Source organism: Garra rufa, chromosome 20 (genome assembly GCF_049309525.1).
Source record: "Garra rufa chromosome 20, GarRuf1.0, whole genome shotgun sequence".
NCBI lineage: Eukaryota > Metazoa > Chordata > Actinopteri > Cypriniformes > Cyprinidae > Garra > Garra rufa.
Genome location: NC_133380.1, coordinates 7,442,642 through 7,466,914, shown reverse-complemented (window position 1 = coordinate 7,466,914; position 24,273 = coordinate 7,442,642). Strand labels below are relative to the sequence as shown.

At 34.8% G+C, this 24,273-nt stretch overlaps 1 protein-coding gene across 1 annotated transcript in view; it reads left to right on the top strand.

Annotated features, from left to right (window-relative positions):
• epha8 (eph receptor A8) overlaps nt 1-20,599 on the top strand; it is a 28,582-nt gene extending 7,983 nt beyond the window's left edge. The window contains exons 4-15 of the mRNA XM_073826381.1: nt 1,592-1,716; nt 2,494-2,656; nt 6,703-6,799; nt 7,947-8,014; nt 8,200-8,325; nt 10,054-10,239; nt 11,618-11,679; nt 11,812-12,021; nt 12,184-12,333; nt 13,833-14,023; nt 14,553-14,708; nt 19,838-20,599. Of these exons, the coding sequence (XP_073682482.1) occupies nt 1,592-1,716; nt 2,494-2,656; nt 6,703-6,799; nt 7,947-8,014; nt 8,200-8,325; nt 10,054-10,239; nt 11,618-11,679; nt 11,812-12,021; nt 12,184-12,333; nt 13,833-14,023; nt 14,553-14,708; nt 19,838-19,952 (1,649 nt within the window). The 3' untranslated portion in view covers nt 19,953-20,599. The remainder of the gene's footprint in view (nt 1-1,591; nt 1,717-2,493; nt 2,657-6,702; nt 6,800-7,946; nt 8,015-8,199; nt 8,326-10,053; nt 10,240-11,617; nt 11,680-11,811; nt 12,022-12,183; nt 12,334-13,832; nt 14,024-14,552; nt 14,709-19,837) is intronic.
• The last annotated feature ends 3,674 nt before the right edge of the window (nt 20,600-24,273 follow it).

Below are 24,273 nucleotides of genomic sequence, written 5' to 3'. Positions count from 1 at the left end.
GTTGACCTTTGCTCCAACATCTAGTCTGTCTGATCGACCACCTAAAATAGTTTGAGCCAGCTAATGACTACAGATGGTAAATTTTAAACAGCTTAGTCAAGGTGGTTTGCCAGGCTGACCTATAGTCCAGGATGACCTATTGTCCATCACCTAGCTAGTTTAGCTGATCATCCACCTAAACTAGTTTAAACCAGCTAATAAGCATAAATAACACATTTTGAAACAATCTAAAAACAGCTAGAAACCTTCTAAAGCTGGTACAAATAACCAATTTTGAATAGCTTAGTCAAGGTTGTTTACCAGTCCTATCCAGGATGACCAATGGTTCATCAGCAAGATAATTTAGCTGATTAACCGCCTAAACTAGTTTGAACCACCTAATAAATGTAAATGGCCAATTTTAAACACTTTAGTTTAGCTACCAGTTTAGCCACCAGTCCTAACCAGGTTGACCTCTGCTCCATCATCTAGCTATTTTAGCTCATTGACCACCTAAACTAGTTTGAACCAGCTAATTAACAGCTTAGTCAAGGTTGTCTACCAGTCCTAAACTGGATGACCTATGCTCAATCAGAAAGCTAGTCTTGCTGATCAACCACCTAAACTAGTTTGTACCACCTAATGATAAAAAAGGCCAGTATTAAACAGTTTAGTTTCAGTACCAGTTTAGGCACCACCACTAACCAGGTTGACCTCTGCTCCATCAGCAAACTAGTCTAGCTTTTAACCAGCTAATAAGCATAAATAACCAGTTGTGAAAAAATCCAAAGCTGGTATGAATCACCACTTTTGAAAAGTTTGGTCAAGGTTGTCTACCAGTTCTAACCAGTTTGACCTGTGCTCCATCAGCAAGCTAGTTTAGCTGGTCAACTACCTAAACTAGTTTGAACCACCTATTGACTGACTGAACCACCAAATTGCTAGTTTTAAACAGTTTCGTTTTGGGACCAGTTTTTAGGCATCAGCCCTTACCAGGTTGACCTCTACTCCATCATCTAGCTAGTCTAGCTGATTGACTACCTAAACTAGTTTGAACTAGCTAAGCATAAATTACTAGTTTTGAAACCATCTAAAAACAGAGAAACCATCTAAAGCTGGTATGAATCACTACATTTGAGCTTAGTCAAGGTTGTCTATTCTAACCAGGCTGACCTATGCTCCATCAGCAAGCTAGTCTAGCTGATCATCCACCTAAACTAGTTTTAACCAGCTAGCAGGCATAAATAACCAGTTTTTAAACCACCTAACGCTGGTATGAATCACCACTTTTGAAAAGCTTAGTCCAGGTTGAGTCCTAACTAGTCTATATCTGATCATCTGAAGGTGGTCTGCTAACCCTAAACAAATTAATCTCGACTCTACTAGCTAGTATACTTGCTAATTAACCACCTAAACTAGCTTCAACTGGCTAATACGTATAAACGATAAGCTAGCTCTGATAAGCTAGAAACCATCTACAGTTGTGTGTTTTCCATCAGAAATAAAATAGTACATGTCATTGTTCCTCATATGTAATATAAATAATATTACTGTTGTAGAATGAATCTGCTGTCTTACTAAAGTAACGTTTATTTCATCTTTGTTTTCACAGCTCCGTCTCAAGTGATGGCCATCCGACAAGAAAACGCCAGTCAGAACAGTGTCATTCTTTTCTGGCACGAGCCAGCGCAGCCCAACGGAGTCATATTAGAATATGACATTAAATATTATGAAAAGGTAATTTCTTCATAAATTTCTGTGAATACACAGGTCCTAAAGGAGTGATATTTATTCATTAAATGGCTTGACAACGAGCCCCGCTTAATGAACGGTCACATTTTATAGACTAGCCTGGAGTCAAATATCTCAGTTTAACCATTTGGTTTATTGGCAGCTCAGGCTAATTGAAAGGAAATTACCGACCAATAGTGCTCTCAGACTGATTTGGCGAGATTATTTAAAGTGACATTGAAGGCAAACACAGCGAGCCCTGCCAAACACTGGAGGGAAGTTAATTGTCGCGTGAGCTGGGAGCTTTGCTGCCTAATGGCGCAAAAGAGATCTCAGCTGTGACAGAGAATTAGTATACAGTGCCTAGTCAACAATGCCGCTATGTAAATATGATTTACGTGCAATCCCTGTTTGCCAAGCCACTGCCCGTGTGCTAATTCCTGGGGAATGGTGCTTAACAAAGACCACGCAGTGGTTTTTGATGGATATACGGCACTGGCGGTCTCCTCAGGGGACAGACGAGCATCAAAGGCTTTGTAACAAAGCGAAACGCTTCGGAGGGGACAGAGTTCACGGACGCAGTGGGGTGAAGCGGGGAATGCTAACAGATTAGTAAGCACTTCAGTTTAATCGGTTCAGTCCTTCATCCTGGGTCTCAAAACAAGATTTTGTCAGGCCCCATTGTGAATTGTCCACTATTGTCTTTATTTATGGCTTGTATTTACATAAAAACCTATTTGCATAATACACTTTTTATTTGAACATAACCTCTCATTTTCACAGGACAACGAGCAGCAAAGTTATGCTACACTAAAGTCAAAGAACACCAGTGCTAAAGTTTCAGGTCTGAAGCCTGGCACAAGCTACATCTTCCAGATACGGGCCAGAACCTCGGCTGGCTGTGGGCGATTCAGCCAGTCAGTGGAGATACAGACCGGCAAAGCAGGTGAGTGTTAAATTATTACCAGTGCTACGGACATGAATAATACTTGTGGATTGTTGAGGAGAGACATGCCATTGTTTTTCAAAGCTGTTGGATGATTTTTACCGGAGCCTGTGCGATGTTGTTGAGCTCATAGCATGTGAAATATGAAAAGAATATTTTGATATTAACTAATTTTATAAATATTTTCATTAATATCTGTCATTGTGAACAAAACATATGAACACAGTTGTGAAACCTTATTAAAGAGATTTAGTTTAAATTAATCTATTCCTTAATGGAACAGGTTGATTAAACCAGCTAATAATCTAACTGGTCAAGCGACTAGTTTTAACTAGCCAAAGATCATGAATAACCAGTTTTGAACAGCTTAGACCAGGTTGTCTACCAGTCCTAGCTAGGTTGACCATAACTAACCCAGCTATTAATCTAACTGATCAAGCCCATGGACCAGTTTTATCTAGCCACAGATCATGAATAACTAGTTTTAAACAGCTTAGTCAAGGTTCTCTACCAGTCCTAACCACGTTGACCTCGACTAAACCAACTATTAATTTAACAAAACAAGCCCATAGACCAGTTTAATCTAGCCACAAATCATGAATAAATAGTTTTGAACAGCTTAGTCAAGGTTCTCTACTAGTCCTAACCAGGTTGACCTTGATTAAGCCAACTATTAATCTAACTGATCAAGCCCATAGACCAGCTTTATCTAGCCACAGATCATGAACAACCAGTTTGAACAGCTTAGTCAAGGTGGTCTACCAGTCCTAACTAGGTTGACCTCAACTAAACCAGCTAATAATCTAACTGGTCAATAACCAGCTTTGAACAGCTTAGTCAAGGTTGTCTACCAGTCCTAACTTGGTTGAACTCAACTAACCCAGCTATTGATCTAACTGATCAAGCCCATAGACCAGTTTTATCTAGCCACAGATCATGAATAATTAGTTTTGAACTGCTTATTCAAGGTGGTCTACCAGTCCTAACTAGGTTGACCTCAAATAAACCAACTATTAATGTAACTGATCAAGCCCATAGACCAGTTTTATTGAGCCACTGATCATGAATAACCAGTTTTGAATAGCTTAGTCAAGGTGGTCTACCAGTCCTAACTAGGTTGACCTCAACTAAACCAGCTAATAATCTAACTGGTCAAGCGCATAGACTAGTTTTAACTAGTCACAGATCATTAATAACCAGTTTTGAACAGCTTAGTCAAGGCTGTCTACCAGTCCTAACTTGGTTGAACTCAACTAACCTAGCTATTGATCTAACTGATCAAGCCCATAGACCAGTTTTATCTAGCCACAGATCATGAATAATTAGTTTTGAACTGATTATTCAAGGTTGTCTACCAGTCCTAACTAGGTTGACCTCAAATAAACCAACTATTAATGTAACTGATCAAGCCCATAGACCAGTTTTATCGAGCCACTGATCATGAATAACCAGTTTTGAACAGCTTAGTCAAGGTGGTCTACCAGTCCTAACTAGGTTGACCTCAACTAAACCAGCTAATAATCTAACTGGTCAATAACCAGCTTTGAACAGCTTAGTCAAGGTTGTCTACCAGTCCTAACTTGGTTGAACTCAACTAACCCAGCTATTGATCTAACTGATCAAGCCCATAGACCAGTTTTATCTAGCCACAGATCATGAATAATTAGTTTTGAACTGCTTATTCAAGGTGGTCTACCAGTCCTAACTAGGTTGACCTCAAATAAACCAACTATTAATGTAACTGATCAAGCCCATAGACCAGTTTTATCGAGCCACTGATCATGAATAACCAGTTTTGAACAGCTTAGTCAAGGCTGTCTACCAGTCCTAACTTGGTTGAACTCAACTAACCTAGCTATTGATCTAACTCATCAAGTCCATTGACCAGTTTTATCGAGCCACTGATCATGAATAACCAGTTTTGAACAGCTTAGTCAAGGTTGTCTACCAGTCCTAACTAGGTTGACCTCAAATAAACCAAATATTAATGTAACTGATCAAGCCCATAGACCAGTTTTATCGAGCCACTGATCATGAATAACCAGTTTTGAACAGCTTAGTCAAGGTGGTCTACCAGTCCTAACTAGGTTGACCTCAACTAAACCAGCTAATAATCTAACTGGTCAATAACCAGCTTTGAACAGCTTAGTCAAGGTTGTCTAACAGTCCTAACTTGGTTGAACTCAACTAACCCAGCTATTGATCTAACTGATCAAGCCCATAGACCAGTTTTATCTAGCCACAGATCATGAATAATTAGTTTTGAACTGCTTATTCAAGGTGGTCTACCAGTCCTAACTAGGTTGACCTCAAATAAACCAACTATTAATGTAACTGATCAAGCCCATAGACCAGTTTTATCGAGCCACTGATCATGAATAACCAGTTTTGAACAGCTTAGTCAAGGCTGTCTACCAGTCCTAACTTGGTTGAACTCAACTAACCTAGCTATTGATCTAACTCATCAAGTCCATTGACCAGTTTTATCGAGCCACTGATCATGAATAACCAGTTTTGAACAGCTTAGTCAAGGTGGTCTACCAGTCCTAACTAGGTTGACCTCAACTAAACCAGCTAATAATCTAACTGGTCAATAACCAGCTTTGAACAGCTTAGTCAAGGTTGTCTAACAGTCCTAACTTGGTTGAACTCAACTAACCCAGCTATTGATCTAACTGATCAAGCCCATAGACCTGTTTTATCTAGCCACAGATCATGAATAATTAGTTTTGAACTGCTTATTCAAGGTGGTCTACCAGTCCTAACTAGGTTGACCTCAAATAAACCAACTATTAATGTAACTGATCAAGCCCATAGACCAGTTTTATCGAGCCACTGATCATGAATAACCAGTTTTGAACAGCTTAGTCAAGGCTGTCTACCAGTCCTAACTTGGTTGAACTCAACTAACCTAGCTATTGATCTAACTCATCAAGTCCATTGACCAGTTTTATCGAGCCACTGATCATGAATAACCAGTTTTGAACAGCTTAGTCAAGGTTGTCTACCAGTCCTAACTAGGTTGACCTCAAATAAACCAAATATTAATGTAACTGATCAAGCCCATAGACCAGTTTTATCGAGCCACTGATCATGAATAACCAGTTTTGAACAGCTTAGTCAAGGTGGTCTACCAGTCCTAACTAGGTTGACCTCAACTAAACCAGCTAATAATCTAACTGGTCAATAACCAGCTTTGAACAGCTTAGTCAAGGTTGTCTAACAGTCCTAACCAGGTTGACCTAGACTAAATCAGCTATTAGTCTAACTCAGGGATCCTCAAATCTTACCCTGGAGGTCCAATGCACTGCAGAGTTTAGCTCTAACCCTAATAAAACACACCTGAGAATGCTAATCAAGGTCTTCAGGATCATTAGAGAATCACAGGTAGGTGAGTTTCATCAGGGTTGGAGCTAAACTCTGCAGCGCATTGGACCTCCAGGGTAAGATTTGAGGAACCCTGGTCTAACTGATCAACCACATAGACTAGTTTTAAATAGCCAAAGATCATAAATAACCAGGTCTGAACAGCTTAGTATAGTATATAGTTGTAATGTTTATTTGTTTTTGTATAAATTTATATTTGTAATGTTTTTAATTTATGCATAAATGTATTTAGAATTGTAAAAAATATTTTTAAATTATATTTTAATTTTGTATTTTTAATTGTTTAAGATTATACATTTGATGTAAATAGTTTTTATATTTTTAATGTTTTATTTTTTTGCATGAAAACATGTTGGAGGAAGTGAGCTTTAATATAATGTCAATTCTGATATAAAAAAAAGGAAATCAAATATGATATATTTGTGGTAAGATCATCCTAGTTGCTATATATGGCATCTGCAATGTCATTTTAGGCACCAAAAATAATCCAGTTTATATATATTCATGATGCACCCTGCACTTACTGTTTTCACATGTTGTTTTCACGGTACACAAACACCATTTCTGGCCGAACGTCTCCTGCGGTGAGAAAACTGGTGATGATTCAGTGTTTAACGATGCATTTGTGTTGATATTTGGTCTCTGTTTTTCTCCGCCAGCTCCCCTGCGAAATACCAACATGACGATTATCTGGATCTGCATGGCTTCGGTAACAGGACTGGTGACATTTCTGGCCGTTGTCATCTGCAGAAAACGGCAAGAGGAGTACTTTGAATTGTCTGCATTCATTTTCCCTGCTTTATTCTGTTACATATATGAAAGGGATAGTTCATCTAAAAATACATTCCGTCATCATTTACTCACCCTCACGTCTTCCAAACCTGTATGACTTTGTTTCTTTATTTATTTCTGTAACTGAATCACTGACTTAATGAGGCTGGTTTTGTGAAAGATATGACTCAAAAGAATGATTCATTCACAAATCTTTCAGACATCTACTGTATTTGTCTCATAAACCAACCAAGAATACACAGAGAATAGTAAGGCTGATTTTAGATTTTTTTTTACTGTTATATCTTCAGAAGTCATACAGGTTTAGAAGAACATGATGGTGAGTAAAATTGTCGTTTTTGGGTGAATTTTAGAGCAAATTCATGCCAGTTTCCCATCCTAAAGTAAACCTCGATGACTCATAATTATCTATGAAAGGGCTTATATTTAGGTACATTCTCACCCTTAAAAATACATACCTCACAATGAAAATTTTGTTTGATTTTGGTCTAATAACACTGACAATATCCTAAGTCATATATAACACAACAATGGGGTTCCAGAAATAAAAATCCCATTCATTTTCTCCACTGATTAAGTGATAATATACAATAGAAAGCACTGTAAAATTTTGCTATGAAGGTTAATGCATTTATATTTAATTCTTGCAATTTTATACTCAATGGTTTTCAACTGTTTCTGATTTAATCAATTCTTTTGTCATTTAATTTTTTTGTTGTTGCTTCTAATCAAATCTTCGATATGATTCATCTCAGAGCTGCTTGGTTTAAATCATGACTTAAACTTTTTAATGAATCTCTATGGAGAAAATGAATGTAAAAACACTGAAAAGTGAGCAATCTCTGTTGCTTTTTGATGGCAACAGCTTAAAGTTTGTGTTAAATAATGAATTTCTAATCACTTTAATGAACTGACACTTTTTCAATTCATTTGCTATATATAAGGCAGCGGATTAAGACACAGAGGATGTTTGTTATCCACATGTGAAGCAAAATCTCTTGAAGTTAATTAAGCATGGAGTTCCTTAAGTTTCTTTATGTATATCACAAGGTCCTTTAAAAAAAAAAAACATGCAATATTTCTGTTTTTTCTTCTGGTTTGCGTTTTACAGACGTTGTGGATACAGCAAAGCTTTCCAGGACTCAGACGAGGAGAAAATGCACTACCAAAATGGCCATGGTATGCGAGACACTCTTTTTCCCCTGATGATTTCTCTTTTAATGAATTTTAGGCAGGAAACTATTGCTTTTTTGGTCCAATATCTTGCTGTAGCTGCTGTCTGGGCCCTTCAGAGATTGTGGCTGTGACTGAAAATTGCTTTCATGCTGCAATATGTGACCAAATGCTAATTCTGTTTATTCTAGTATCATTTCCAGAAGCCAGATTTTATATTGATCCCCACACATATGAGGACCCCTGCCAGGCTGTCCACGAGTTTGCCAGAGAAATTGAAGCGTCCAGGATCAAAATAGAGAAAATCATCGGTTCAGGTATAGCTGTCCTTGGCGATTGCGTGAAATACACATGGGCATCTGGGGAATACATGAGAAATGGCTGGGAAATGATCAACACGATGTGAAGTTCTGCTCAAAGAATATTCAAGATGTTTACATTTTATTTAAAAAAAAAAAAAGAGAGGTGAAAAAAAAAAACCATTAAAAACTTAAGCTTTTTGACATTAAAATGACTAACAATGACAAAAACAACAAAACGGCTAGAACTTTAAAATTTAATTAAAACACAAAATGTATGTATATAAAATGATAACTGATTTAAAATTATTTTATGCATGAGTACATTTATCTTTAGATTTTTTATCTTCTAGTGAAATTCTAAAATCTAATCTATAATAATAATAATAATGAAATAAAAAAATATTTTATATATATTTTTTTTTTGATACAACTAAAATTCTGAAATCTAGTGCAAGGAGTAATAATAATAGTAACAAATAGTATAAAAAATAACTGATTTAAAATAATAATTACATTGATACACTGCAAAAAAAAAAAAAAAAAATCATATTCTTTTTTATATTATCCTATGCAGTAGTAAGTAAATTTATCTTTGTTTTAATACTTCAACTGAAATTCTAAAATCTAGTAAAAAAAATAATAATAATAATATAATGGACGTGGAAAATATACAGATAATTCAAATTATTATTATTATTATGATTATTAATTCATATGTATTTTTTGATACAACTAAAATTCTAAAATCTAGTAAAAATTATAAAAATAATAACTGATTCAAAATAATAATTACAATGATAACTGCAAAAAGCATATACTTTGTCATATTATCTTATGCAGTAGTAAGTTAATTACTATAAAATCTTAAATAAAATATTTTAGATTTTTTTTGGTTGACTTTTTTAATACTTTAACTGAAATTCTAAAATCTAGTAAAAATAATAATAATAAATAATAGTAATGAAATGGACATGAAAGAAAATCTAAAAATTGTTTATTTTAAATACTATATATATGTATAGTATTTATATAGTGTATATATATATATATATATATATATATATATATATAGTACTAAGATCTAGTAAAAATAATCATATTCTTTTTCATATTATCTAATGCAGTAATAAGTATATTTCTTAGATTTTGTTTGTTTGATTATTTTTTTCAATATATTTTAACTGAAATTCTAAAATGTAGTAAAAAACAATAATATTAATTATGAAATGGAAAAATAATATATGATTCAAAATATTGTTGTAATTTTATATAATTTATCATTTTTGATACAACTAAAATGTTTGAATATAGTAAAAATAAATAATAATAATAATAATAATAATATTGAAATAACAACATTAAAATTAAAAACTTATTTAAAATATCAATAAAAACTGTAATAATATTCCAAAGATACTAAAATAACACTAATACACTGGGGGGAAAGCAACACATAATTACAAACCAAGAGATTAAAAACTTTCTAACAGAATAATTGATTTAAAAAATAAATGGCTTTTGCAATATAGAAATATCAATTATTAGTATGCACTTTCATCAGGACACTTTTTATGCTCTTATTTTTTTTGTGCATATATAACTGCATATACACATACTTTTAGTGTTAATGGCAAAACAGTCAGATGTGAATTTCATTGTGAAGGTTGAAAGTGTTACACAAATCCAAATCCAGCATGAGTGGCTACTGTCTACTGTCTAATCTTGTTTTCTGGCACACATCAGGAGAGTTTGGGGAGGTGTGTTATGGGCGGATGAAGCTGCCGGGGAAACGTGATATCTCGGTGGCTCTGAAGACCCTCAAAGCCGGCTACACTGAAAAACAGAGAAGAGATTTCCTGGGCGAGGCCAGCATCATGGCACAGTTCGATCACCCCAACGTCATCCACCTGGAGGGGGTCGTTACCCGCAGTAAGCACTTAAAAGACTATCACTGAAGTGCACTTATGAATGGGACATTTTTGATACATAGGTTTTATACTAATTTAGTTTTTATAATTGATTTAATCATTTAATTTAATCATTTAATTTCAAAATAAAAAAAATTACGAATAACAAATAAGATAATATATTATATAATTTTATATTATTTCAATAGTAATTAATTTAAATTGCATTATATAATTTGAATATATAATATATATATATTTATTATATTTAATATATAATGTATATTTTATTTTTATATATATATATATATATATATATTATATAATATATAAATTTGTATTTATAATTTCAAATATTTAAAAATAGTTTGTAAGATATGTGTAAAATGTGTAAACATGTATATATCATAATTCAATTTATTAATATAGAACATTTTATTAATTCATTGTATATTTTTGTATTGCATTTATAATTAGAACACTATATATTATAAGAATATATAACACACACACACACACACACACACACACACACACACACACACATATATATATATATATATATATATATTCTTAAAACTATTCATAATTATTAATTTTACATATTCTCAATAAATATAATTATATTTAAAATTAAATAAATATAATTTTAAAATATGTATTTATTTTCACAAATGGCAACTTTATTTTATTTTATATTATTTTATTTTAAATAAGTAAATAATTCACCCATAGATGGGTAAAAAGTGAAGAAAACCATGTTGCTCTTCACCCAGACTTGCATCACCTCTTCAATCTTCTGCATTTATTATTACAATACTCTACATATTATAAGAACAATATATAACAACACACACACATACAGTATATATATTCTTAAAACTATTCATAATTATTCATTTTATATATTCTAAATGTGTATATATATAAATATATATTTTTAAATATGTATTTATTTTCAAAAGCGCAAACTATTGTTTATTTTATTTCATTTTATTTTATTTTATTTATGGATTGATTGGATAAATGTACATTACTACTTCACCCAGCATTTAGTATTATTAATTTAATATATTCAAAATAATATATATACTTTTATTTTTTATTTTATTTTATTTTATTTTATTTTATTTTATTTTATTTTATTTTATTTTATTTTATTTTATTTTATTTTATTATTTTATTTTATTTTATTTTATTTTATTTTATTTTATTTTATTTTAGGATTGGATAAATGTACATTGCTACTTCACCCAGTAAATAATTCAGCCATAGTTGGGATAAAAGTGAAGAAACCCCTGTTTCTCTTCACCTAGACTTGCATCATCTCTTGAATCTCCTGACATCTTTTTCTTGTTCTTTCTTCTGTTTCTCTCTGTGTTTTTGCATTCTCTACCAAGGCAAACCGGTAATGATCATCACAGAGTACATGGAGAACGGCTCCTTGGACTCTTTCCTGAGGGTGTGTAAACACGTTTGTGTTTGTTCTCGTATGTCTCTGTAGTTCGGCTTCGCCTCGCTGAACCTCCCTGTGAACTGAAGTTAAACTTCACAGATTCCTCTTCCTTGTGTTGTTTTTCTTCCCTCCGAACAGAGACATGATGGTCAGTTCACTATTATTCAGCTGGTGGGTATTCTGCGTGGCATAGCAGCTGGCATGACTTACTTGGCTGATCTGGGCTACGTCCACCGGGACTTGGCTGCCAGGAACGTTCTGGTCAACAGTAATCTGGTGTGCAAGATTTCAGACTTCGGTCTGTCACGCGTGCTGGAAGACGATCCTGATGCGGCGTACACCACCAGTGTGAGTTTAGGGAACCAGGAACATACTCTACAAGTATAATAGACATATATATATATATATATATATATATATATATATATATATATATATATATATATAATAGACATATTGGTTAATTTTCTCTCTAATCTGTATCTTTCTCTGTCTTCATTGGATTTTAAGGGAGGAAAGATCCCGATCCGTTGGACGGCGCCGGAGGCCATCGCCTATCGGAAGTTCTCCTCCTCCAGTGATGTGTGGAGTTATGGGGTGGTGATGTGGGAAGTGATTTCGTATGGAGAACGGCCATATTGGAACTTGACCAACAGAGATGTGGGTCTAAATGACACTATATATTGGCTATGTTCAGAATAGTGCAGGCTTATTTATTTAACTAAAATGGAGACTAAAACAATGACCTTGAACAAATAAACAAATCCTTTTATTTTTTATTTTTTATTTTTGTTTTTGTGTTTTTGTATTACAGCTAAAATTTAAAATCTAGTAAAAAAATAAAATAAAATGAGAAAATAAAAATATAAAAATGAGAACCAACTCCAAATTGTAATAAGATCTATGATAAAATCTCATTGATACTTGTAAAAAAAAAATCTTAGTATGAATTTTTTATTTTTGTATACATTTTCTATATTCTTTTTATTATTTTTATCATTCTATTTTGATGAAAGAAAAAGTGTAACTTTTTTTATATATATTTCAACAAAAATTCTAAAATCTAGTGAACAATAAATTGTATTAATTAGAAGGAAATGAAAACAATATTTTTCTTAATTATTTTTTTTCATATTATCCTATCCTATAATATAAAAAATAATAAAAATCCTTGTTAAAAAAATAGATTTTTTTTGCAGTGTATCAGTGTCAAATATCAAATATCTTACTAATATTTTGAATCAGTTATCATTTTTTCAGATTTAGATTGAGATTTTTTGATTTTTTTTTATATTTCAACGAAGATTATTTAATTCAGTTCAATTCAAGTTTATTTGTATAGCGCTTTTCACGATACAAATCGTTGCAAAGCAGCTGAACAGAAAATTTAGGTTACTACAATATATTTAGTAGCTTACTAAAATGATCAAATCTAAATAAATAAATACATAAATACATACATAATATGGAAAAAATATATAAATTAGAACTGATTCAAAATATTAATAACATGTATGATAAAATCTAATTGGTAATTGTAAAATTATAATACATTTTTATAAATTTTATATAATATTTTTGTTATTTTTTATCATTCTATGTTGTATTAAAAAATTCTTATGTTAGAGTAGATATTTTTATATTTCAACTAAAATTCTAAAATCTAGTAAAAAAAAAAAAAAACAATATTTTTATTGATAAGAATGTTTTTATAGTATCCTATGTAATAGTAAGTAATCTTTTTAATTTTAGATTTATTTATTTAATATTTCAACTAAAATTCTAAAATCTGTTTAAAAATAAATAAATAAAAAACAAATTACATGAAACTGTTCTTACAGTGTGATGTTGATCCAAATGTAACATCAACGTTTTACTTTATTTTATGATTAGATTCCCTAGATTTTTATTTTTATAAAATGTTATTATATTTGCATAACACAATAGTGTTATAACAATGCAGCACACTGCTCTTTGTTAATCATTATTCCACAATGCAGAATGATAGTAAATAAGTAGTATTTAGTGTCCTTTGCAGTATGCAGCAAGCAGTGTGCATAATAATAATCATATTCCAATCCAAAAACATCAGCCACAGCGAAATCATTTTTGCATGACAAATAGACAAACCAGTGCAATTTTGGTTGTTATTTCTGCAGGTGATCAAGTCCGTAGAAGAGGGCTACCGACTCCCGGCCCCCATGGGCTGCCCCGGCGCCCTCCACACCCTAATGCTTGACTGCTGGCAGAAAGACCGCAATGAAAGGCCCAAATTCTGCCAGATCGTCACAGTCCTGGACAAGCTGATCCGGAACCCCGAGAACCTCAAGTCATTGGACACATTGTGCAGGTGAGCGGCCAGCAATCGATACGCCGCCTTCGGGGGGATTTGCCCGACAAATGCACTTTGTCGGCGTCAGATATGATCCGTTTTAAAAGTCTGGCTAAGTTGAGGAGCTGAAACTTTCATCCAGAGTGGCTGGGAATACGGCGGGCCGCGTTAAGACGCAAGTGTACATTTTCCAATAAGCTCATCTCAAATAGATGTGTTCGCTGTTAAATAAAAGACCTCTGCGCTATATTGACATTGATCCGCCGTGAACCGAAAAAGAACGCTTCTGCTTTCACAATTGGACTTGTATAAATTGCTCAGCTCGGAGCGCGTGTCCTGTCAAGTTGCCGGTGCATATCCAGATGCGTTGATGGGAAGAAATAGGGATTTCATCCCTGTATTAATCTACCCAGACCGGCCAAATCCACAGCCCCCCCTTTCCCACCTTCTCTATCATTTTAACTCGTATTGATTTTCTGCCCGCGCTCGCCGCGTTTCAAAGGTACATCTCGTAGGCGCCTCCTCACTCCCCCTGCTCTCATTTCAGACTAAACAGTCCTTTGATGAACAGAAGTATTCCTGATTTCACCAGCTGCAGATCTGTGGACGAGTGGTTGGACACCATTAAGATGGGCCGCTATAAGGACCGATTTGCCGCAGGAGGGTATCTGACTCTAGGACATGTGATGAGCATGAAACAACAGTGAGTTGATTGAGTTCTTACTCCGTAACACAGCGGAGCGCTCCAGATTGCTAATGCAGAAATGAAGCCTTTTAGATGCGGCGCAGCAACGTGAATCTTTGCGCTGAGGTGGATGGTAGTGATGCGCGGGTCGGGGTTTTTTTCAACCCGCGGGTCCCGCAATTATGAAATTATTTGGCCCGCCCCAGCCCGCCCCGCAGTACTGTGTCTATTTTTACAACCCGCCCCGCCCCGCACCCGCGACAATTAAATAGACATACTATGCATTGTAATGCAAATGAAAACCGAAAGTGCTTTTCGCCCTTTAAACTGGCAACAATACTGTACGATTATGAATATGAACCATAAATCAAATCATATTAATAACAAGATAATCAGTGGTGTAACGTTAGTGGTGCCGGAAGAAATGTGGGTATATATGCTTCATTTATGAATATCGGTTTGAACTTTCTATTTGAACGCATTCGTTTACTGGATCCTTGGACTGAAAGGTTTAAAGGTTCACTGGTTTAAGGAAGTTCTGATCATGAAAATCTGCTTCTTTTTATTTGTAAGATATTGTGTTCGTTATTATGTACTGTTTAAAATGACTAGGGTGCAGGACGCAGCGGGCGCAATACATTTCAAAGCAAGCCGGCGCCACAGTCCTGACTACATCATTGCTGTCTTTATTGTGTGTTTTTAGCGAATATTTACATTCATTCACATATGACTGGATGTGGTTGACTGTCATGATTTTGGCTAATGCAGGATAATGCGCATCAGAGGAGATTTAAATACGCATAGCACCAGGCCAGCAGAGCTGAATGTGAGTTCGCTTGATGCGCTTGTGGCTGGCAGCGGGAGCTGCTTGGCGCTTTCGTGACGTGACGTGTTGATAACCTTATTAAAGAACTTAATAAAATATGAAAATAGATATTCCCAAATATGTAATATAGGCTATAGGGGATTGCACGCAACATACATTGATTTTTTTAAATTTTATTTTGTTTTTAATGACCCGCCCCAACCCGCCCCGCAAATAAAGTGACAGTTTCTTTACCCGCCCCAACCCGACCCGCGGGTTACCCGCGGGGCCCGCGGGTTATGAGACGACCCGCGCATCACTAGTGGATGGAGGACGGATTGGAGGTGTTTTTATGGCTTTAAGCCTTTGATTGATTGTTACCTCTTCGAGTGAGAGGATCAATGACCATTAGATGTGGTTTCAGGACGATGTGTCCACTGTCTGTCCAATGGGTCAGTCAATGCAAAGGCTATTGGTCCAGTTTTAGTGGATCTGTAGACATTGCAGCCTTCAATCGATGTCTGGTTTTCAAGAAAAGGGAAGATTCTCAAACCTCTGCTCTCAGTTTGATTGGCTTCAGATGTTTCAAAATATTGATCACTCAAAGTGAAAATTTACTATGTGCATGTTGTTCCAAATTCTAATGCCTTCATTACTTTTTTACTATGTTCCAAATCTTCTGAAGCTGTTTGAAAGCTTTAGATAGATAATTCACAGTGTTGTTACTGTTAACCAATACTTAATTAAAAGAAAATATAAATATTAGATGAAAACTTCAACTTAAAAACTTAAAGAAGTCCACTTCTAGAACAAAAATGTACAGATGATTTACTCACCCCCTTGTCATCCAAGATGTTCATGTCTTTCTTTCTTCAGTCATAAAGAAATTATGTTTTTGGTAAAATCTTAGTTGTGAGGTTTTACGTCTCGCAATTCTGAGTAGAGTGAGAAGTGTGAGAAAAAAGTCAGAATTGTGAGAAAAGAAGTCAGAACTGCAAGATATAAACCTACAATTGTGAGGGAAAAAAGTCAGAATTGCGAGATAAAAAGTTGCAATTACTTATTTTTATTTTGTATTTAGTGGCGGAAACTGGCTTCCATAAAAAAAAAAATAAAGCTAAATGAAAAAAAGCCTAGTTAAAATGAAAAATCAATAAAAAAAGAAATATATAAAAAGCTAATTTAAAATACTGTAGCCTTTTAGGGAAATTTTCCCTATTTTCTCCACATTTCATTGACTACTCAGTGGGTCAGTCGGTGCTATTCCTGGTGGTCAGTTTTGGACCAAATGCCCTATTTTGATCAACAAAATGCAGCTAGATTTCTGGTTCAGTCTCTTTATTAGATGTGCTCATAAAAACAGCCATAATGTCTTCAGGGTTTATGTTGTGTAAGAAAAAAACTTTCTTCCCAGACCAACTGCAGCTGTGCTGTTTGCAAATCATTTGTTTGTTTCAAATGTTTTTAATGAATCTTTTAACATAAAAAGCCCATAATTAGAGCCGCACAATTAATTGCATAATTAATCATGTTTATGGTTACAATGGCCATGATTAACTAATCTTGAAAAGGGTCAATTACAGCAATAAAAAAAGGGTTTTGTGTAGCAGTTAATTGATAGTTTCAATAACTATGCATTGAAGCTTGTTTCCACCATGGGATAAAAAATTCAATAGTTGTATCACAGTTCAGACTTTTTTCTTGAATTCCCAAGTTTCCAGTCAGGACTGTGATATATAAAGTTGGAATTCTGTGAATTTATTATTATTATTATTATTATTATTATTATTTGCAGAATTGTGAGATAAAAATGAGCAAATACCTTTTTTTATTTATTCCGTGGCAGAAAAAACTATTGTGAGACGTAAACCTAGAGTTTAGAGAAAAAGTCAGCATTATGTTTATATCACAATTAGATTTTTTTCTCTAGTTCTGCTCTAATATCTCTCATATTCTGCCTTTTTTTCTCTCCAATGCTTACTGTTAGAAATTGAGGGGGGAGTCAGAAATGTGAGATTATCTATTTTATTATCTATATATTTATATTTATTTTAATACAGTTAACCCATGGTAACCACAAATTAACCATGGTTTTGCTAGACTAACCATAGTTCAACCATGGTATTTGTAATAAAACTGTGGTAATGAAAAACCCTGGTTTCTACACTTCTACTATAATAAAACCATGGTTCATTTTCTTAATAGATTTATATTTTAATCTAATCTTTCTTTTATCTGTTTTGTTTTTATAACTGTACTGCCATTGTTTGATGTTTAGTACTGTTTAAATAAAAAATCTGAAAAAAAAAATTACGATATGCCCTCTGAAGTCCTGATCTGAATAAAATTATTCGCGAATCTACTCTGAAGTCCTGATCTGAATCAAATGATTCACAATATGTGCTCCGGAGTCCCGATCTGAATCAGAAGATTCGCAAATCCACTCTGAAGTCCCGATCTGAATCAAAAGATTCGCAAATCCACTCTGAAGTACCGATCTAAATAAAATGATTTGCAAACCCACTCTGAAGTCCCGATTTGAATCAAATGATTCGCGAACCCATTTTGAAGTCCTGATCTGAATAAATTGATTTGTGATACACACTCTGAAGTCCCAATCTGAATCAAATGATTCGCAAACCCACTTTGAAGTCCCGATCTATATCAAATGATTCGCGATACACGCTCCGGAGTCCCGATCTGAATCAAAAGATTCGCAAATCCACTCTGAAGTCCCGATCTGAATCAAAAGATTTGCGAATCCACTCTGAAGTCCTGATCTGAATCAAATGATTCGCAAACCCACTCTGAAGTCCCAATCTATATCAAATGATTCGTGATACACGCTCCGGAGTCCCGATCTGAATCAAAAGATTCGCAAATCCACTCTGAAGTCCCGATCTGAATCAAAAGATTTGCGAATCCACTCTGAAGTCCTGATCTGAATCAAATGATTCGCAAACCCACTCTGAAGTCCCAATCTATATCAAATGATTCGTGATACACGCTCCGGAGTCCCGATCTGAATCAAAAGATTCGCAAATCCACTCTGAAGTCCCGATCTGAATCAAAAGATTTGCGAATCCACTCTGAAGTCCTGATCTGAATCAAATGATTCGCAAACCCACTCTGAAGTCCCAATCTATATCAAATGATTCGCGATACATGCTCCGGAGTCCCGATCTGAATCAAAAGATTCGCAAATCCACTCTGAAGTCCCGATCTGAATCAAAAGATTTGCGAATCCACTCTGAAGTCCTGATCTGAATCAAATGATTTGTGAGCCCATTTTGAAGTCCCGATCTGAATCAAATGATTCTCAAACCCACTCTGAAGTCCCAATCTATATCAAATGATTCGCAATACACACTCCGGAGTCCCAATCTGAATCAAAAGATTTGCAAATCCACTCTGAAGTCCCGATCTGAATCAAATGATTCTCAAACCCACTCTGAAGTCCCGATCTATATCAAATGATTTGCGTTTCACCCTCCGGAGTCCTGATCTGAATCAAAAGATTTGTGAATCCACTCTGAAGTCCCTATCTGAATAAAATGATTCACAAACCCACTCGGTAGTCCCAATCTATATCAAATGATTTGCAATACACACTCCGGAGTCCCAATCTGAATCAAAAGATTTGCAAATCCACTCTGAAGTCCCGATCTGAATCAAAAGATTTGCGAGTCCACTTTGAAGTCCCAATCTAAATAAAATGATTCGTAAACCCACTCAGAAGTCCCGATTTATATTAAATGATTTGCGATACTTGCTCCGGAGTCCTGATCTGAATCAAAAGGTTTGCGAATCCACTCTGAAGTCCCGATCTGAATAAAATGATTCGCAAACCCACTCTGAAGTCCTGATCTAAATAAAATTATTTGCAAACCCACTCTGAAGTCCTGTTCTGAATCAAATGATTCGCAAAACCAAATCTGAAGTCCCGATCTGAATAAAATGATTCGCAGACCCACTCAGAAGTCCCAATCTATATCAAATTATTCGCGATACACGCTCCGGAGTCCCGATCTGAATCAAAAGTTTTGCAATACATGTTAGATGGAAACATTGTGCATTATGATCGAGTTTGTAGCTTAATTCATTATATTTTAAATAGTTTGACCACTGAAGTTGTCACAGTTGGTGACAATAGGAAATCAGTTGAAAGCATCCAGTCATCCCATACCATTGAGGTGAATGTTCAGTTTATCAGTATTGTAATACTTTTTTAAGAAATTGTTGTATTTGGTTTGCATTAGTCTATATAGAGAGATTGTTTATCTTCTCATAATCTCCAACACCAACTAATCCAATCACATTTCTTTGTCCACTTCCATCTTAGTGACATCCAGAGGTTGGGAGTCACATTAATGGGCCATCAGAAGAAGATCATGACCAGCGTGCAGGTGATGAGAGCCCAGGTACTGAACCAGAGCGTGCCGTCGGTGCACATATAATCACGGACCTTGTCAGAAATACAAGTACATATTGATCTGATACGTGTTTGGGTCTTGTGTATGTACTTCAAATGACTGTCCCTTCCTTAACGAAACCTGACATGGACTATCATTACTGGGATAAGGAACGGAGCTTTTCTTCTTCAGCGGGACATTCTGCAATTATCCCTTTTCTCTTTTACTTTCTTTTGTAAATGTTTGGACTGCCTTAAACGACACATTATTTAAATATGGTTGTACATGGATAAAGATTTATATCATGAATATGTAAAAAGTGGACCTAATCATGAATATTAAAAAGATGCAATATGCATAATGTACAAGTTTGGCCACACCCACCACAGCACCACAACGGCATGGATGAAACTTCACGAGTGCCTCGAGTGCTGGAACACGACGCCGAATAAAAGACGAAATTAAAGACGGAACAATGAGATGCCGCAGGAGACTAAGCGTTAAGCTACAAGCATATAATCTATGACAAACCCAGACCCTCAAGAGGAAACATTTGGGCTCCTGACAAACGCTGCAGAGCGCACAAGAATACGGACAAACGCTGAATTAGTCTGTTTTGTCTCTGTGGTCGTAAAAAGGGAAAAAAGGCAATTATGTATGTCATGTGTTTGATTAAACACTCTGAAACTCAACCTGCTGTTATTTATTGCGTGCAGAACGGCGCTGGATCCCTCCGGAAATAGGAGGAATAAATATGTGTAAATGTTGGTCTGCGGGAAACGCTTTTAACTTTCCTTACTCTTGAAATCTGTCTGAAATGGAATCTGTAGCTTTCTCTTACTGCTGGATTCAGAGTTCAGGCCGGTTTTAAAATATTTATTCAGACCTTAAGAAAATCGTTTGACTATTCTCAGCATTTGGGCTGTTTTGCATCCAATAAATTGTGCGTTTTACTAAAACTAACACACTAAGGATATAGTAATGAACTTGCTATGTGCTAAAAGCGGAGTCGCACATAATTGTGTGGATAATGAAATGGTGGGAGTGACTAATTTGAAGTCAACATGAAATCAAAACTGACCCTGTTTACTTTGCTAGATGTTCCTGGGCTTATTATGAATGATTCATCAGTGCTTTTATGTTTTTGTAATTTTTTTTTTTCAAAAGTTCTCTCTGTTCCCGTCCAACAACTTTTTATGATTCTATGGAAGCTTGTTTCCACCACAGGATAAAAAAAATATAATTCAGACTTTTTTTCTCACATTTCTGAGTTTATACTTCATAATTCTGACAGAAATCTAAGATTTAAAATCAGAATTGCTTGGAAAAGTGTATATAAATCCACAGTTCTAAAAAGAAAAGTCAAAATTGTAGGATAGAAACTCAAAATTGTGTAAAAGTATGAATTGTGAGATAAAGTTCTCTTTTTCATTTTTATTTCACATGGCAGAAATGAGATTCCATAAGATCCCTCTATACTTTATATTCCCTTGTTGGATATCCTTTTCACAGCAGTAAAATGGGTTATGAGTGCCATTTCATGTTGACTTTACAAAAACACTGGACCTCATTTAATTTTTTGAAAACAGGGTATTGTCTGTATGTTAATCTTTTTTATTTATTAAATTATAATTATTCTGTTTCAATTATTAAATTACCTAATTGTGCATTTGTTTGTAAGACAGAGATTAATGGAGTTAGTTCCCATGAATCATATATGTAAATATTAATAAAATAAAGTTTTTTTTCGCTCTCTCTCTCTCTTTGTTTTTTTTTAAGAGCAATATCTGTATGCAGCCTGGAGTGTGAATAAAAGCCATAGTTTAACCGTATTAACCGTATTATACAAAAAACAACATGGTTACCACACATTTACTACAATAAAACCATGGTTAACTTCCTTAAAGGATTTCTATTTGTGTATTCTTTCTTTCTTTTGTTTTATGACTGTACTGCCTTAATGGTTTGATGTTTTGTAATGTTTAATTTGCGACACGCTCTGAAGTCCCGATCTGAATCAAAAGATTTGCCAATCTGCTCCGAAGTCCCGATCTGAATCAAATCATTCACAAACCTGCACAAAAGTCTTGAACTGAATCAAATGATTTGCAATCCACACTCCAAAGTTCCCATCTGCATCAAAAGATTTGCAAACCCACCCCGAAGTTCTGATCTGAATCAAATTATTCGCAATATACGCTCCAAAGTCCTGATCTGAATCAAACTATTTGCTATAAGCGAAATTCTGGTCTAAATCAAACGATTTGCAAACCCGCTCTGAAGTCCTGATCTAGATCAAATTATTCACAATACTTTGAAGTCCCAATCTGAATCAAAAGATTCGCAATATGCAAAGTTCCAATCTAAATCAAATGATTTGCGAACCCGCTCCAAAGTCCTGATCTAGATCAAAAGATTCACAGTACGCAACATCCCAATCTTATTCAAATGATTCAAAAAACGTTGAAGTCCCGATCTGAATCAAATGATTCGCAATACTTTGAAGTCCCAAACTGAATCAAATGATTCACAATACGCAACATTCCGATCTGAATCAAATGGTTTGTGCTACGCGCTCTGAAGTTCCCATCTGAATCAAAAGATTTGCAAACCCGCTCCAGAGTGCCGATTTAAATTAAATGATTTGCGATACTAAGTCCTGATCTGAATCAAATGATTTGTAATACACAAAGTTCCCATCTAAATCTAATGATTTACGAACCCGCTCTGAAATCCTGATCTAAATCAAATGATTCATGATACTTTGAAGTCCCGATCTGAATCAAATGATTTGTGAACCCACTCTGAAGTCCCAATTTAAATCAAATGATTTTTGATACTTTGAAGTGTCGATCTGAATCAAATAATTTGTGAACCAGCTCCAAAGTTCCAATCTAAATCAAAAGATTCTCAAACCCACTCTGAAGCCCCGATCTGAATCAAATGATTTGGGCTATGCACTCTGAAGTTCCCATCTGAATCAAAAGATTCACAAACCTGCTCAGAAGTCCCGATCTAAATCAAATGATTCACAAATCTTTGAAGTCCCAATCTAAATATAATGATTTACGAACCTGCTCTGAAATCCTGATCTAAATCAAAAGATTCATGATACTTTGAAGTCCCGATCTAAAACAAATGATTTGTGATACTTTGAAGTTCTGATCTAAATCAAAAGATTCACAAACCTGCTCCGAATTCCCAATCTAAATCAAATGATTCGCAATACTTTAAAGTTCCCTTCTGAATCAAAAGATTTGCGAACCGGTCCGAAGTGGTGATTTATATTAAATGATTTGCGATACTTGAAGTCCCAATCTAAATCAAATGATTTGGGCTATGCACTCCAATGTTCCCTCTGAATCAAAAGATTTGCGAACCCGGTCCAAAGACCTGATCTAAATCAAAAGATTTGCAAACCCAGCTTCGAAGTGCCGATTTAAATTAAATGATTTGCGATACTTTGAAGTTCCCATCTGAATCAAAAGATTCACAAACCCGCTCCAAAGTCCCAATCTAGATTCACAAATCTTGGAAGTCCCTGCTCTGAATTCCTGATCTAAATCAAATGATTCACAATACTTTAAAGTCCCGATCTGAATCAAATGATTTTCGCTATGTGCTCTGACGTTCCCATCTGAATCAAATGATTTACAATCCCACTCCGAAGTCCTGATCTAAAACGAAAGTTTCGACGAACCTGCTTCGAAGTCCCGATCTGAATCAAATGTTTCGCGATACACAAAATTTCAGATTTAAATCAAATGATTTGAGAACCCAATCCGAAGTTCTGATCTAAATCAAAAGATTCACGAAGCCCCTACAAAGTTTCGATCTGAATGAAATTATTCGCAATACTTTGAAGTCCTGATCTAAATCAAATGATTCACAAACCCGCTCCAAAGATCCAATCTAAATCAAATGATTTGCGCTATGCACTCCGACGATCTGAATCAAAAGATTTGTAAACCCACTTCAAAATTCCTAAATCAAATGATGTGTAATACACTCTCAAATGTCTCGATCTGAATCAAATGATTCGCGATATGTGATCCGATTGGAGCACTTCGAAAAGGTGAACCATTTGCGAAGCATTGGTTTAACTAATTCTGAGTTTAGCTCTGTTTCACTCATCACTATACGTGCTTTTTAAAATCATTACAAGCGATATTGAAATTCGAAAATGAATGGCTCTTTTGATGTGTTTTTTACTAGTGAATCACTTAAACTAAATGATGGAAGTCAGCAAAATATATTTTGCCTTTTTTTTTTTTTTTAATCATGAGGTAAATTTTGACACTTCTTGACAGTTTTCTGTGCCATTCACCCACATGGATACTTGGTGGAACATTATCATGCATTATCA